Source organism: Aspergillus ibericus (assembly GCF_003184845.1).
Source record: "Aspergillus ibericus CBS 121593 unplaced genomic scaffold BO80scaffold_33, whole genome shotgun sequence".
In the NCBI taxonomy this organism is placed as follows: domain Eukaryota; kingdom Fungi; phylum Ascomycota; class Eurotiomycetes; order Eurotiales; family Aspergillaceae; genus Aspergillus; species Aspergillus ibericus.
Window position 1 is genome coordinate 294798 of NW_020292131.1, and position 13523 is coordinate 308320.

Consider the following 13523-nt stretch of genomic DNA (forward strand, 5'->3'; position numbering starts at 1 on the left):
GGGCTACTGCAGTTCCGCATGATAATGCTGAGATCAAATCATAGTCATTCTCTAAAATACGCTTGCAAGCCACCTACTCTTGCATTTCCACTCAGAATATATCGTAGTAATCCCGCAAATATCTTCATAGCTTCAAACCAGTCCCCCTTGTTGGAAACATCATAGCCTCGTGTTAGATCTAAGTGAAATACTTCGTTTGCTGAGAATCCCTTCGCATGTACCCGAGATATCTGATCTTTTGTAAAGAGCCCACGAGCTAGGAAGACCTGGCGTTTATAGCATCCTACAACGAACATTTCTTGGTCCTGTAGCCTCAGTTTGATGTTAGAGGCAAGTTGCCCTAGCATTATACTTGGATTCTCGCTGAGGAACTCGCTCCAGGTCTGTTCTTGGAACCACTGATCTCAGTCAGACAACATGATTCAGCAAACAAATGTAGAGGAAAGTTATACATACACCAGCAAAAGAAAGTACCGGGACATATTGATTCTGGAACGAAATCATAGCAGCGCATTCAGGCCTAGAAGTATACTTTTGACCGCCGATGAAGTATACCTGCTTATACCTTGTTACAGGGAAACTTTGACGATATTAGCACCACATCAACAATAAATGAAGACAAATTCCACTCACTGAAGTCGAGGCCCACTGCCTGCCATTAAGTTTCAGATAGATCGTCTCGATCAATGTCCTCAACATCAACCCCTGCGACCTCATCATCACCTCAGAGCTTTCCCGAGTAGAATACTTCCAGCTCTTTATAGGAAGCGCTACTGTCTCAACGCCCCCAGCAGCTTCCTCCAGCAAGTCTGGTCCAATAGCTACTGGACAATAATCTTCAGCTTCGGGGTAGTACGCTTCCAGGGGATCCGGTTCCGCAAGGGATGGATCGAAGAGATTATTCTCAGGAAAATGAGTATTGAGGAGATGGAAGAACTCTTCGAACTCTGCGCAATATATGGGCCATCGTTCCATGCAGTCGAGATCGGCGATATCCGCATGTTTGTAGATCCATGGAGTAAGGTTCTCTTTATTGTCATTAGTTGAGTCGGTGATTTGTAGTGGGGGAATGTATGGGCTTACACTTCTCGCTGGGCTGTATCACAGTTGGAAAGAATTCCTCTGCGTCCACGATTTCCGTGTGAATAGCTGCTGACATGATGGTAGTGTTGGGTGGTTCTCAGGCTAGGCGATGGCCTGCGGAGCCGGAAGAAGCCTTGCTCCGACCTCCCCTGCTGGCGGAAGCCCGGAAGATATCTTTATCCGGTGCTCTGAGTCTTCATGATCCAATAATCCGAGATATATCGTGATCAATATAATCAAAGCATGTGGGCATGCCTTCGTTGTTGTGCAGTGTTGAAGCATCCAGGAGAAAAAACAATCGCTGGGGAAAGGAGCAATAAACAAGGCTAAAGCTAACTAAAGTCACCTGCTGAGTCTATAGTATATAAGCAAGCCTTGTTTAGCCATAAGGCCTTAATGATGCCATCGGAGTTGTAGCCAGCATACTCTCGTACTCGGCATGCCTCTGCAACTGACCTTACTACAGGATCACTCCTAAAGAAGATATGGACGACGATAATACGGAATACTATTCTGAGCGATGTTGGCATATAGAGATGACTAGATACATTATTCTGAGCAAATGTGTTGCCAATCGGCCAACAAGTTTCAAAGACTGCGCAAGCAAGGACGATATAAACACAAACTTTAATGCGATAGCTGGAGGTGGGCATTGGAAACGCAGGCGGCACCTAACCAATCATCGTCTCAACACTGCAATACTGAAGCCTCAAAGACTGATTAGGGTCCTTTAACCTCAGCACACTCAACCTCCGAACCCCGAGACCGGATGATATGGACGCGATACGTAAACACAAGGCCAGGCGGAAATACAAACATGTCAAACGGATGCTCGCCTGTACATAGACATTTCAAGTGTTCGGTCAAATCGACTGCTTCTGGGCTATTTGGGGCAGTAGTAATCGACCCAGTATAGGAGTTAGAATCAGTTGACTCGGTTTCGGGGGCAGAATAAGTTGACTCAGTTTCGGGGACAGAATCCTGATCCGACCCCTCTGGCTCGTGATTCAAACCCAGCAGAAATGGGGTATTGGTGATCCGGACGGTGGTGATAATGAAGACCGATTTCTGAGTCTTCTCCCTGTACGCCTTCACCCTGGGTAGTGCCAGGATATCCCTTAGGGATTCGTCCTCAATTTTGCCGTCGAATGTCCACACCTCGTGATCCACCTTTCCAAACCCGTGTCTACTATTCCTCGCTGCTCATATCCAGCACCAGATCGAGGTATCCCTTCCACACTTTGATTCCATCCGGGGTGTTGTGTCCTTTCGTGTATTCGCGTTCGTGATACCCTTCGATGACGCATTTCTTGCGTGGTAGTCGGATGTATTCGGGCAGTCCGTCTCCTGGATAGGCGAGGATGGTGCTTGGTCGAAAGGGCTTCTCGAGCACGGTTCCCAGTTGGATGGGACCGTGTTTCAGGATCTGAGGGTCTGGGAGTAGGAACCACATGCTCGAATTTGGCATGAATTGCGAATTGAAGATTGTGTGGGTTCAACGAAATGGGAGGCAGAGACGCAGATGAGAAATGTAAATCTTTGCTGGGGAATGTTTTGTTGCAGTTTGAATGTCCGTTGTTGTGTTGACAGTCCGCCGACCTTTCTCGCCCTTTTAAGGCCTGCATTTGGCCCTCGCCAATGATGCTGGAGGCCTAGATCTTGGATGCTTCTCCACAGTATTATGTCTAGCGTTACACAGAACCTTGGCGGACATGTGATGAGGTCGGCGGAGCGGAGGATTCTATTGCCACGCCTGTGGTGTATGTGAGGGATTTATGGCTTGTCAAAGTGTAGATACCACGGATTTTGCTTAATACATTTCTTCGACTCTTGAGGAATATCAGGTAACAATCATTATGGGATTCTACATATCATAGTCGATAGGAATTGATAGGAACGGCAGTATATAGCCCACCAGCAGCGACTTCGTAAAGTCAAGCAGTCCCCTTTCTACTATACGACCCAAGAATTACTGTATTCTTCGAGATCGACGAACAGATCCGCCGCTACAGCCACACGGCTTGCTTTCGGCCACGCCGATCTATCACAGCAAACAGATTGGCCTCTATGCCGTGCCTTGGAACTTGAAAGGCAAATTAGCAATCTGAAACCAATCTGATGCCAGTATTACCAAACACTATCGAGTAGACTTCCTCTTGCAATCCACATAAAGTATGATATATTACAATGTGGTACAATGCGTCCTATTTCTTTGTGTCAATGCGGGATTTTAACGGTGTTGCGTATGAGGCAGTGACAGGTACCCCACCGTAAAGCCATGGACGGCTCAGGGGAGAACCATACTTGAACTGTCATGGCCTGATTCTTAGCAGTCGACCATGGTTCAACCTGGATGACCAATAATTGCCTCAGTACGAAGCTGGTTAAATCCCTGTCCGCTGGCAACATCAACAACGCCCCTGCATCATCAAATTGGAAGCCCAAGGGGAATAGGTCCCACTTGTCCTGGTTTACTGCGAGAATATCATGGAAATACCCCTGTCAGGATGGCGTTGCAGTTCCTTGTCCAGATCCAGGAGAATAGGCAGCGGTGACAGACGTACCATCCGCTCGCCCGTCATTCCAGGTGAGAAGGCCGGCGAGCCGCGACGATGCACCCGGAAAACGTCACAGAGGTCAAGTGCAGCTTGTGGATTCCAAGATCTACATCTTTCTTACCCTGAGAGGTGTTCTGGAGCGATTTGTGACTCACTTCGTTCCCTCGAGAGCTGAACGTTGAGTCTACGGTGCTCAGGTGTCGATGTAGGTTTCATTCAGCTGGTCATCTACATTCCTATCTGACGTTGGGAATAGGGATCTCTGACATAGTGATGAGCTGTTTCCGCCGCTCCGCACCAACCTTGACATCACCAGTTGGTCCGGGTCAACTGTGTTCTAGCACATGAAGCAGATGAGTGACGCTGCCACCCAGTCCAGGCAGCATTATTGGCCACATGGACGGGTTTTGATTGCAGATCATACGCTGACTTCTTTCGATGACAACAAGCAGGATCATTAGAAACGCTACGTCACATCGCCCAGGCCTATACTTCGGTCAACGTCGAACTGCTGTCCGCTCCTCCTTTCCGACAGTGCCATACCTGCTGTGGTCAGCCTCACTATCTACCAGCAAATACACTACCGGTAAGCAACAGGACTGAGCCATTTCTGGGGCTTCTATTAAATTATTCAGCTGCAGGCTGGGATTGACAGGTTGATTCAAGAGATTTGTTCACTGGCACAGAAGCTGTTGAGGTATGAATGCATTGAATAATATACAGACTCTCATCTAACTATGAGTGTTGAATTAGAAATCCAAGATGTCACTCCTGCCCTGCCCTCTGCCTAAAAAATGCCCGTTTATTCGTTTCTATGCGACCTGTACACCAACAGCGAGAAGCTCCCCAGGATACCACACTTGGTAGATTCGTTCAGCTTCTTAAGACTGTTGAACAAGGTGGAGGGATTTCTGAGACTAGAACTCGCTCCGTTAAACTGTACAGGAACACTGATATCGCTCTTTCATCGGCTGGCAGAGGTGTCGTCCCCAAAGCAAGTCTCTAAGCGCGTTGCAATGCTAGCACTACTACCGGAGAATACCAGTGATGAATATATCTGCACCCGTCAGCAGTTCTTGTCATCATAGCCTGGCCCGCCTCGTATATGGTCTTCATGCACGTTTGGGCATTTCAGCCCAGGCCCTTGGTGTACTAACCAGGCGCAAATAGGACGACAAAGACGCCTGTGCCCTCAACAGAAGAGTAGGCAGCGAATAGGCAGACTGCACACTCTACACGAGCTTGGTGAGGGCAACGGCATTTTGACAATAGTATGATAGGATCAGTATTACTAGATGGTCCAAAGACTAATTAGGTGATCATTGAAAACGTAAAAAGATCATGATTCCAAATACCAATCCAGGCCTAAGTATTGGTTTTTTCTTGCGCAATACTCAGTCTCTGCTGTGTCTCTGAACCCAGATCCAGGAAGTCAGATGTGATAATCATGACCGTAGCGGGATCTAGTTGTTAGTCACTAACTCTCGATCTTCATTCATCAGAAGCTTGAATTAAATATGATGGAGCATGTGTCGAAAAGATCGGGATCAATGGAGGTTAATTGAGTTTGTTCATAGGTAAAAGCTCTTATTTTCTTCATTATTATTACTTTTCACCACAAAAAAAGAAGATAACGATCAAGGAAATTAGAGAAAAAACGACTTTACAAACAGCTGCCCATACATAAGTTCTTGGCGAGGTAAAAGGCAAAAAGCAAAAAAGAAAGCCCAACGCGGGGCTCGAACCCGCAGCCTTGAGATTAAGAGTCTCACGCTCTACCGATTGAGCTAGCCGGGCTAGCTAGTTGAAAGCTGCATTCTGCTTTTGCTTTACAATCCAAAAGCATATTTTGAGGTGAATAGGTCCGGAGTAGTGTGTTGTTCCTTCCAATCCCTGACTGCATCTCCTTCCCTATCTATAGTACTGGTCATTGTACCTACCCGCCCCATTGCTCTTACTCACTTAGTCTTACGCGTTCAAACCCAACAATCATCGCTTAAATAACCATGAAACGAGTCTACTCCTCTTCCTCGGGGACTTTATCCCCCAAGCAACACAAGCCTGTCCTTGGAGTCGCTTGTCTCACGCTTGAGAATCTCATGAAGCACGATAGAACTACCCCTCCCCTTTCACGATCAGCGGTGGTCGATATGCTGACGGACAAAATTGACGGCTTACCCGATGTCCCGATCATTCTTCCCTCGTCCACTCGCTCCTCGCAACAGTCGCGATCCAGTAGCCCGTCCCGGCCGACCGATGCACAATACCGTGCTGGTCATCTAAGGCGTGCAAGTATCTTCGTTGACGAAGACATCCCTCCGGATGTCAGTCAATATGTGACCCATATTCTAGCTATGGCAAGTGAAGATATCGATAGCCTACAACGAGTCTCAGACAAGCTCTGGCGCAAATGTAAGGATTTGGCTAGGAGACCATCAGGGGAGACCGAATGGAGAATGGCGTTACACACTGCTATTGATGAGTTGAGACATCCGGGGCTGGAAATTGTGCTAGATGGAGGCAAGCTACTATCCTCTCTTGGCTAATCTGAATGGGGTGTGTTCGGTGCTAATTTCTTGCAGACTGGCGCGGAGACTTGAAGCCTCCAGTGCGCAACGCTCGGCCCATTATCCCCCGCAAACAAAGCCAACCACATCAACTTGCACAGGAAGATGCCATTGATGACGGCGGCTCATCATCTCCCGATGTAGCAGGTGTCAGCGTTCCTATCTTTAAGCTGAAAGATTCCCGACCCGATATCTGTCGGTCTATCGGATGAAAGCTTAACGGATGATCTGATGCCTACGAAGGGCCGCAGCGCCGCTCGAAGCTTCCTGTTTGATCTTCAGATTACTTCTACCTTTATTAGTGACTCACATGTCACCCCCGTGCGGCTTCGATTCCCTTTTATAGTGGTTGAGGCCAAGTCCGGTGCAACTGGTGGGAACCTCTACCAAGCACAGAACCAAGCGGCAGTGAGTGGCTCAACAGCCCTCCGAATCTTCCAAAATCTTGCAGATCTGCACGATGCGCAAGGCCCATCTGACAAGGTGTTGAATTTGGCTTTTTCTGTCACCACTGAGGGTCCGATTCACGAGCTCTGGCTTCATTTCCGAAGACACGAAAAGGGAGATTTCTGCATGGCATGCGTAGGGTCTTGGAGGGTGACCCTGCATGACGGATCGCTGGAATTTGTGCGCCGTCTTTCAGCAGTGTTGCGGTGGGGTAACGGCAACTTACGAAAGAAGATTGTAGGCATATTGCAGGAGATCTAATCTCTGCAGCCCTGCAATAGCGGCACGAGGTCGTGGCCTGTGCATGATTACCTACTGTAGTGGGCCTCGGGACTCGCAAAACGAATTGGTACAGCAGGGCAATATCCCTCAACCTACTTCTAAAGAGTCGCGCGAAACCTTAGGCACCCGTGGTGTAACAGAGGATTGTCGCTTGAATCAAGGTATCTGGCATATTAGAGCCCTCCGGTTCCTACTTCACCACCAAAGAAAACTTCCGAATTTCGCCCGACTCTTCCCGAGAACAGGTCGACCCCTCGCCCCCTCGCAGAAGGCAGTTCCAGGACTGATGCATTGAGACGCTTTGACGAAATTGGGAGGCAAGTTCAGCTTCCACAAGAACAGAGATTCGCCGCCCTGAACCAAACCAGTTTCCTTATCATTTCTCTCAGCGTGTGTCCTAGAACCCACATATAAACCGGTGTATTATCTCTGGACAGTTAGACTTGTCTAATAAGACTAACAAAATCAACGAGTGCTGGCTGGCTTTTCGGTTGCAATTTGTCTTATCTAGTCCGTTGCCTGCTTGCTTTTGCATTATGTCTGAACACGCCGATCCTTCCCCCATTACATATGGCCTCCTTCAGTGTGATAGTGAAGTGGGCGGGGACGCGGATGTTATCCTAGAGGCGAGGCAGACATTATTTCGGGTCCAGCTCCGTTGTCAGCCACCAGCAGATTACGATCAAGTTAATACAATTGAAGGCCAATTCCTTTCTCGCCTTGCTGGCTCTGAGGATGAAAACGCACTTGATGAGTTGGGCATCCTGCTTAGACCATTGTGTCAACCCTTTTTCCATACCCATGCCCAAGTCTACGGGGACGACTTGGAATCGCATCTGATAAACCCGGAGATTATCTTGCAGTTGGTGACCAAGGATGGACAGTCCCGAGTGCTGGAACTCGGTCGTGAGGAACCTTGTCATGACTCTGCGAACCCGACAATTGACATACTCAATTAACACGCGAGATGCGAGCTGTCAATGGCCCTAGTGATAAAGCTGATCCTCGAACGCATGATCTACGAAGTCGACGTGGATGGGACTGTTTTCATCTGCAAATTGGGGGGCATGGACTATGATTCCTTCGCTCGCGAGGTGGGAATCTTGGATAAGTTATCGAGAGTTAGACGGTCTCTCCGTACGCCAAAGCTGGAAAGGTGATCGGACTGGATACTCGGTATCTCAGGATGCTTCTAACGAAGATTTGTTCTCACTCGCGTCTCTCTGATATGAATGTTGAGAAAATGGATGTTATTGAATGTCGTAAATAGTATGACCAGGTCAAGAAGATCCTAGACTGCCTCCACCGCAACAAGATCATCTGGGGAGATGTCAAGGCAGGGAATGTTTTGATTGACGGTCAAAGGGATGCGTGGGTTGTGGATTTTGGTGGGAAATATACGAAAGGCTGGGTTTCTGAGGACTTGCGGGAAACCATCGCGGGAGGCTTGGAGGGATTACAGAGCCTGCATCGGTTTCTACATCTGTAGATACCTACGGGATCGCAGCAGCATTGATAGCTTACGGCCATGTACTTCGTTTCGGTGCTCCGAGTCTTCAATTCTTTGCTTTTTCCTGCCACTGCATCCCGCGTGTCGTTCCGTAAATAGCACCCAACACTGAATGTCGGTGAGTGCTGGCCATCAGATGCAAATCACTTATCCGGTGTATCAATAGCGACATTCATGCCACACCTACATACCTGATACTATTACCATCACCACTATAGCAAGCACTACCCCATCCACTCCCTCCAAACCAACCGGTCCAACCTTAATTGATCCGTCCTCCACTGCACCATACCAAACTAACATCTTCGCCCGAAAATCTAGACCACCAACTCATCTCCACCCTCCACAACATCCGCCTCACCATTGAGCCCAACTCGCCTCATATCTCACAGTCAGACTCAGACTCGGAGAATTATCATCGTGCGGGATCCACTACGGCCACCTAGCTTGATCTCCATTCCTTCTCCGGGGGTAGGAATTGACCAGTAGGGTATATTTGTCCACCGCTAAAACTAGCCACAATTTACTTATTACTTGCTGTGTGGTGGCTACGAGGTAGTCAGTACCCACAACCACAATCCACAAGCTACTAGCTAGTAGCCTGGCTAGCTAGCTAGCTATATATAGGGTTATAGCTGGCTAATTAACTGCCCAACCACCACACCACCACCACCACCACCACCACCACCAATACCAAGGATAATGAATGAGCTTGATCTCCACAAGTACAACACAGAACTCTCTACGGAGGAAAAGTAAAAAAAAGTACACAATTTGCCATCTAGAATCTCCCGATGGTCAATCAGACCCACTCCACACGGACCTCATCCGTCCCCATCCACTTCAATCCCATTAGGCATTAGCACCACCGTTTCACGCTCATAGAAACCGCGGCGGAACCGGCCGGGGAGTCCCCGAACCCGGTACCACAGTGGGCCTAATTCAGTCCACTAGTTATCCGTTCCTTGAAAATCCACTATTAACGCCCCGGCCACGTAGTCACGCCAGCCCCTACTTACGCTGGTGTGTAGTAAGGATGAGTGTCTGTCGTGTAACACTATTTTTATTCCCTATGGGGAAATGGTTGGTGATGTTTGAGGGGGGAGGGTTTTGATTTAGACGGGTATCCCTGTCTACTCACTATCTATGTAGTATGGGTAGAGGATAGTAGGGCGGGTATGCATATGCATGCATGTATGTAGGAGGAATGCGGACGGGGTAGGGATTAATGTAGTGTAGTGTACATATTCAATGTAACTAGTAGGTAGGGAATTGGATGAGTCACAAGTGCAGAGTGCAGAGTACATTCGGGTACTATGGAGAGGTACTATGTAGAGAGGTAGGGGGGACGCAGATGGAATAAACTTTGGAGGGTCGGATATTACAGGTTCTAGACTTGAGCCGCAGATTCTGCCGAGGTAGCTAGTTAGGTAGGACGAGACTAGGCAGAGATAGGGACGGGGGATAATCCGATAGGTGCAGCGTAGGGTAGTATCTACGGCAGGGGAGGATACGTGCTACGTTGCGACTTGCAGCGTATAAGACAATCAATTGTCAATCACTAATCACTATTGCAACAGCATCATTGGACGCAGCATCAGACAAAAGAAATGGGGTAGTTACTCGTTGAGCTCCGAGTCAGCAAATGAGGGGAAGGATCCGGTGGATCGGCGGTCGGGTTGCCTGCAGGTAAGCTGCAGCTCCGGGGACCACTGGAGAATGAGTCAGAGCTGCAGCTGCAGCTGCACAAGGAAATCCTTTTTTGTGGATGATTTCTGTTTTGCCGTTCGTTCCTCGTCATACTATGCAAGCCAAACATGATAGAGTAGGACAGCAGTAGAAGGAACCAGTTCCTAGGGTAGCCCAATCCCATAGCAGCTGCCAGCTGCTATGAAGGGTCGTCCGGTCGCGGCGGTCTAGCCTGCGACGTGGGTCGGTAACGATGACTTGGCTGGAATTCGAAGTATCCATAATCGCTGAAGAAAGCCGGAAGAAGATCCGGGCATCTCAGCGGTAGTATTCGCTCGGCCGGTAGATGCGCGAGGTCCGGTTGACCCGCTCAATGCGGTCCGCTGCATCAGCTTCGTATAGAGAGCCCCGGCTGGGTGAGCTCCGTGGTGAGGTGTAGACAATGACCCGGCGACGCTTGAGAGACCGAGGTTCACGCTCGATAATGGCGGTGCAGGCCATGTTCTCCTGGGTGGAAGCCCGGCGAGGAGGAGCCGGCTCATAGGTGATCACTGGCGGAGGGTTCACCGCGGGGGTCACGCGCAGACCATGTTCAATCGCCAGGAGGAGTTGACGGACGGCCTTGTGGTTGAGAGGTATCTTGACCAGTGTGGAGCGGTTGAGTTCGAGGTCAACGACCGAGTAGATTTTGCCGTTCTTGCTGCGGAGGTAGTCGACGACGTCGCAGGCGTACTGGTTGCCACGCTTGCAGAGCGAGCGCGTCTCCTCGAGCACTGTCATCGGATCGGCGCACTGGGGACAGTGGCTGGCATGACGTTCAAACTGACTGATGACGAGTTTCTCATCGGCTTCGAGGTCACGCACGAGCACCACAGGCTCGGCGGGCTGCTCAACGGGGTGAGGCATGGTTGTGGCGCGACGCAGGGGCGCTCGAGTGCGAGGAAGAGTTCTTTCGAGTCGAAAAGACTCCCGGACGGAGTAATAGAATGGGGGCCAGAAACGGGATGACTTGGAGGACGACAGCGTGACTGAAGTGATCACGAGGACAAGTGACTGAGCTGGTCGTGCGAGATGAAGTGATGTAGGAAGGATGTGATGGCTTGCTATGTAACCAGCAGATGTGTGTGAATGTGTAATGAGGAAAAGAGGGTGTAGGGACGAGGGAGGGCAGTTATATAGATGAGGAGGAGAAGGCATCCACGCTGGGAGGTGGACACAATCGGAGTTGCAGCCAGTCTGGCGCTAGACCAGCCATGACGAATGGTCACAAGCAGAGAACCTGGGAGGGGTTAGCAGCAGTCCCTTAGGGATCCACTTTCTGGTCTGTCTCCCTTTTCTTTTTTTTTATTTTCTTCCTTGCAGCCTAGCTACCTGCTAAGACACTTGGAAAGGCACAACGGCAGCCTGCCTCAGGAAAGTGTGGCTGGTGCAGGCGGCAGTGCATTTGACCGCCCGCCGCTGGTTGGCCGGCGCCAGTTGCAACCCGAGCCATGCGGTCGCTGATTGGCCGGTATCCTGTCAGACCAGTGGGCCTGGTGACTGCAGCCGACCCCATGCAGTTAGCAGTGACCGACCCGAGTGACGCTTTACTACTTCCAGAGTCGGGGACGGTCGAGTCATCTTAGAGTTCGAGGGATTGAATACTAGAGGGGAATACATCTGTGGCTTGACCTCGTGTTCAAGCCGCACTGCCTACGGCCACCTTTCATCATCCTCATTCAGAGACTATCATCTCCATCCCTGTCTTCCTCCATCTCCACCATTGTTGGTTGTTCCGATTGCCGCTCGGTTTCACGCGATATCCCAGCGCTGTCACTCTCATTAGCCATGCAGCCGCTGTCCTTGTCGCCCACAGATCTGAGACGTTAGATAGCTCGGTACCGTCCTGTCGGTAACCTACGACATTGCGTCTTCTCGTCCGATCTATTTTTGCTCAATGCATCCTAAGAATAGGTGTTTCGCATCGTTCCATCCAACACGAGCCCGCATGATCGTCAGTCCGTGATAAGGGGACTTAACTACCCCTTACGCTAACACCCCATGAATTCATCGACAGCCAGTGGTGAGACTGGACTGCGCCTCAGCCACAGGATGACTGGCTACGGGCGCTCCTTCGCTACAGCCACATCCCGATCCCACGAGTGTCTGCGCGATTATGCACTGCAGGTGCTATTTCGTGCTTGATCAGTTTCGCTTGACGCGCGCCATATCTCGGTTCTTCGTGTCCTATCGTGACGTTGAGTTCGGATTGTTTCAATCGAAGGTCTGCCGTGTTGCTGTCCAGTCATTCTGCCTGGCGCCACCTCTAGAACCGCATGCCGGTCCGTCGGGCCTCGACACATGCGGAGAAGCAATGAACTTGATCAGCGGACCAAATTCAGCCTACGGATCGCCATTTTCGTTCATCGAGACCATACCACCGCGCGTATCGACTGCAATGAACATATATCCGTACGAACCAATCCCGCTGCGGATATATATTACGAGTGTTGGATCGCCCCTGGCTGTCTCACCTGAACGCGCACCAACGGTCACTAACACCACCATGTCTGCCTTGTGTTTGCCACCAGGCGACAGAGTTCTCAGACCTCTAGGCGCCAGCGCCAGCGCCATAAGGCTGCGAGACTTCTTGTGGTCGCAGACGTGGATATAGCTGTCCCATCTTATACCGTGTTGCAGCAGCACTCTTCAACTAGCTAGCCCGGCTAGCTCAATCGGTAGAGCGTGAGACTCTTAATCTCAAGGCTGCGGGTTCGAGCCCCGCGTTGGGCTTTCATTTTTGCATTTTGCGACTGGTGTGTGGTGAAGTTTTTGGTTCGGATCGGAAGAGGCCCACCCACACCCAGCGGCCCACCCAGAAGGCTCAAGAACACATCCTCGGCTGGAAGTGGATACATTTAGATATAGGACGCCAGTCAATAGTACTACATACACTGCACTCGCATGTACTATTCAATTGTATCATACATCATATCATAGGTACGGAGTATTATCGAACGTGATGCCACACCGCGTGGCGCAGCAGACCCTTCTTTTTCCCCCACAAGGCTGCATCGGATATGCACACACCCACAGGTAAGCAGCAAGCATACACAGCCTCATGACATCAGTACCACCACACCCAAGTGCCTCAAGCTATCCTCTATACAGCTGTCCTCACCATGCATCAACATGAATAAGGCGAGAGGGAGTTGCACCCTCTGCCCCAATCCCCGCCTTCGTTGTAGGTGTCCATCCGACCCAGCCAAGGGAGACTACACAATTACCTCGCCATACATATGATCTCCTATAATCTCCTATCATTACTTATCATATTATTAATAATCACTCCATGCCATACTGATAAGGTACGTAAGACCCTGATCCAACAAACAAAAGACAGATTCC

At 49.9% G+C, this 13523-nt stretch overlaps 5 protein-coding genes and 2 non-coding genes across 7 annotated transcripts; 3 read left to right on the plus strand and 4 right to left on the minus strand.

Moving 5' to 3' along the window:
• Positions 1–3: 3 nt before the first annotated feature.
• On the minus strand, positions 4–1159 carry BO80DRAFT_436713 (uncharacterized protein; the record flags this gene model as incomplete). The annotated part of the gene is made up of 5 exons (XM_025720972.1): positions 4–27; positions 78–398; positions 457–489; positions 634–1026; positions 1106–1159. The coding sequence occupies 5 exons, from the start codon at positions 1157–1159 to the stop codon at positions 4–6; spliced, it is 825 nt and encodes a 274-aa protein (XP_025573134.1).
• Positions 1160–1680: 521 nt separating this feature from the next.
• Positions 1681–2639, minus strand: BO80DRAFT_503821 (uncharacterized protein). The gene is made up of 2 exons (XM_025724399.1): positions 2324–2639; positions 1681–2253 (listed from the first exon to the last, which is right to left on the minus strand). Exons 1-2 carry the CDS (start codon positions 2549–2551, stop codon positions 1804–1806), a joined length of 678 nt encoding a protein of 225 aa, XP_025573135.1. The 5' UTR covers positions 2552–2639; the 3' UTR covers positions 1681–1803.
• Positions 2640–5365: 2726 nt separating this feature from the next.
• BO80DRAFT_t222 lies at positions 5366–5438 on the minus strand. The gene has a single exon. It is a non-coding gene; the product is annotated as a tRNA-Lys (tRNA).
• A 209-nt stretch (positions 5439–5647) lies between these two features.
• On the plus strand, positions 5648–6916 carry BO80DRAFT_495344 (uncharacterized protein; the record flags this gene model as incomplete). The annotated part of the gene is made up of 3 exons (XM_025723944.1): positions 5648–6148; positions 6244–6407; positions 6460–6916. The coding sequence occupies 3 exons, from the start codon at positions 5648–5650 to the stop codon at positions 6914–6916; spliced, it is 1122 nt and encodes a 373-aa protein (XP_025573136.1).
• A 557-nt stretch (positions 6917–7473) lies between these two features.
• BO80DRAFT_447170 (uncharacterized protein) lies at positions 7474–8426 on the plus strand (the record flags this gene model as incomplete). Its single annotated transcript, XM_025721593.1, has 3 exons — positions 7474–7843; positions 7928–8031; positions 8208–8426. The coding sequence occupies 3 exons, from the start codon at positions 7474–7476 to the stop codon at positions 8424–8426; spliced, it is 693 nt and encodes a 230-aa protein (XP_025573137.1).
• Positions 8427–10071: 1645 nt separating this feature from the next.
• BO80DRAFT_427140 (uncharacterized protein) lies at positions 10072–11464 on the minus strand. The gene has a single exon (XM_025719933.1). It carries the CDS (start codon positions 11040–11042, stop codon positions 10455–10457), a length of 588 nt encoding a protein of 195 aa, XP_025573138.1. The 5' UTR covers positions 11043–11464; the 3' UTR covers positions 10072–10454.
• A 1371-nt stretch (positions 11465–12835) lies between these two features.
• BO80DRAFT_t220 lies at positions 12836–12908 on the plus strand. The gene has a single exon. It is a non-coding gene; the product is annotated as a tRNA-Lys (tRNA).
• Positions 12909–13523: the final 615 nt, after the last annotated feature.

Coding starts and splice junctions, on each gene's coding strand:
- BO80DRAFT_427140 (XM_025719933.1), bottom strand. CDS start 11,042: ATGCCTCACCCCGTTGAGCAGCCCGCCGAGCCTGTGGTGCTCGTGCGT.
- BO80DRAFT_503821 (XM_025724399.1), bottom strand. CDS start 2,551: ATGCCAAATTCGAGCATGTGGTTCCTACTCCCAGACCCTCAGATCCTG. Junction 2,254..2,323: donor ACACCCCGGATGGAATCAAA/GTGTGGAAGGGA, acceptor GGGTTTGGAAAG/GTGGATCACGAGGTGTGGAC.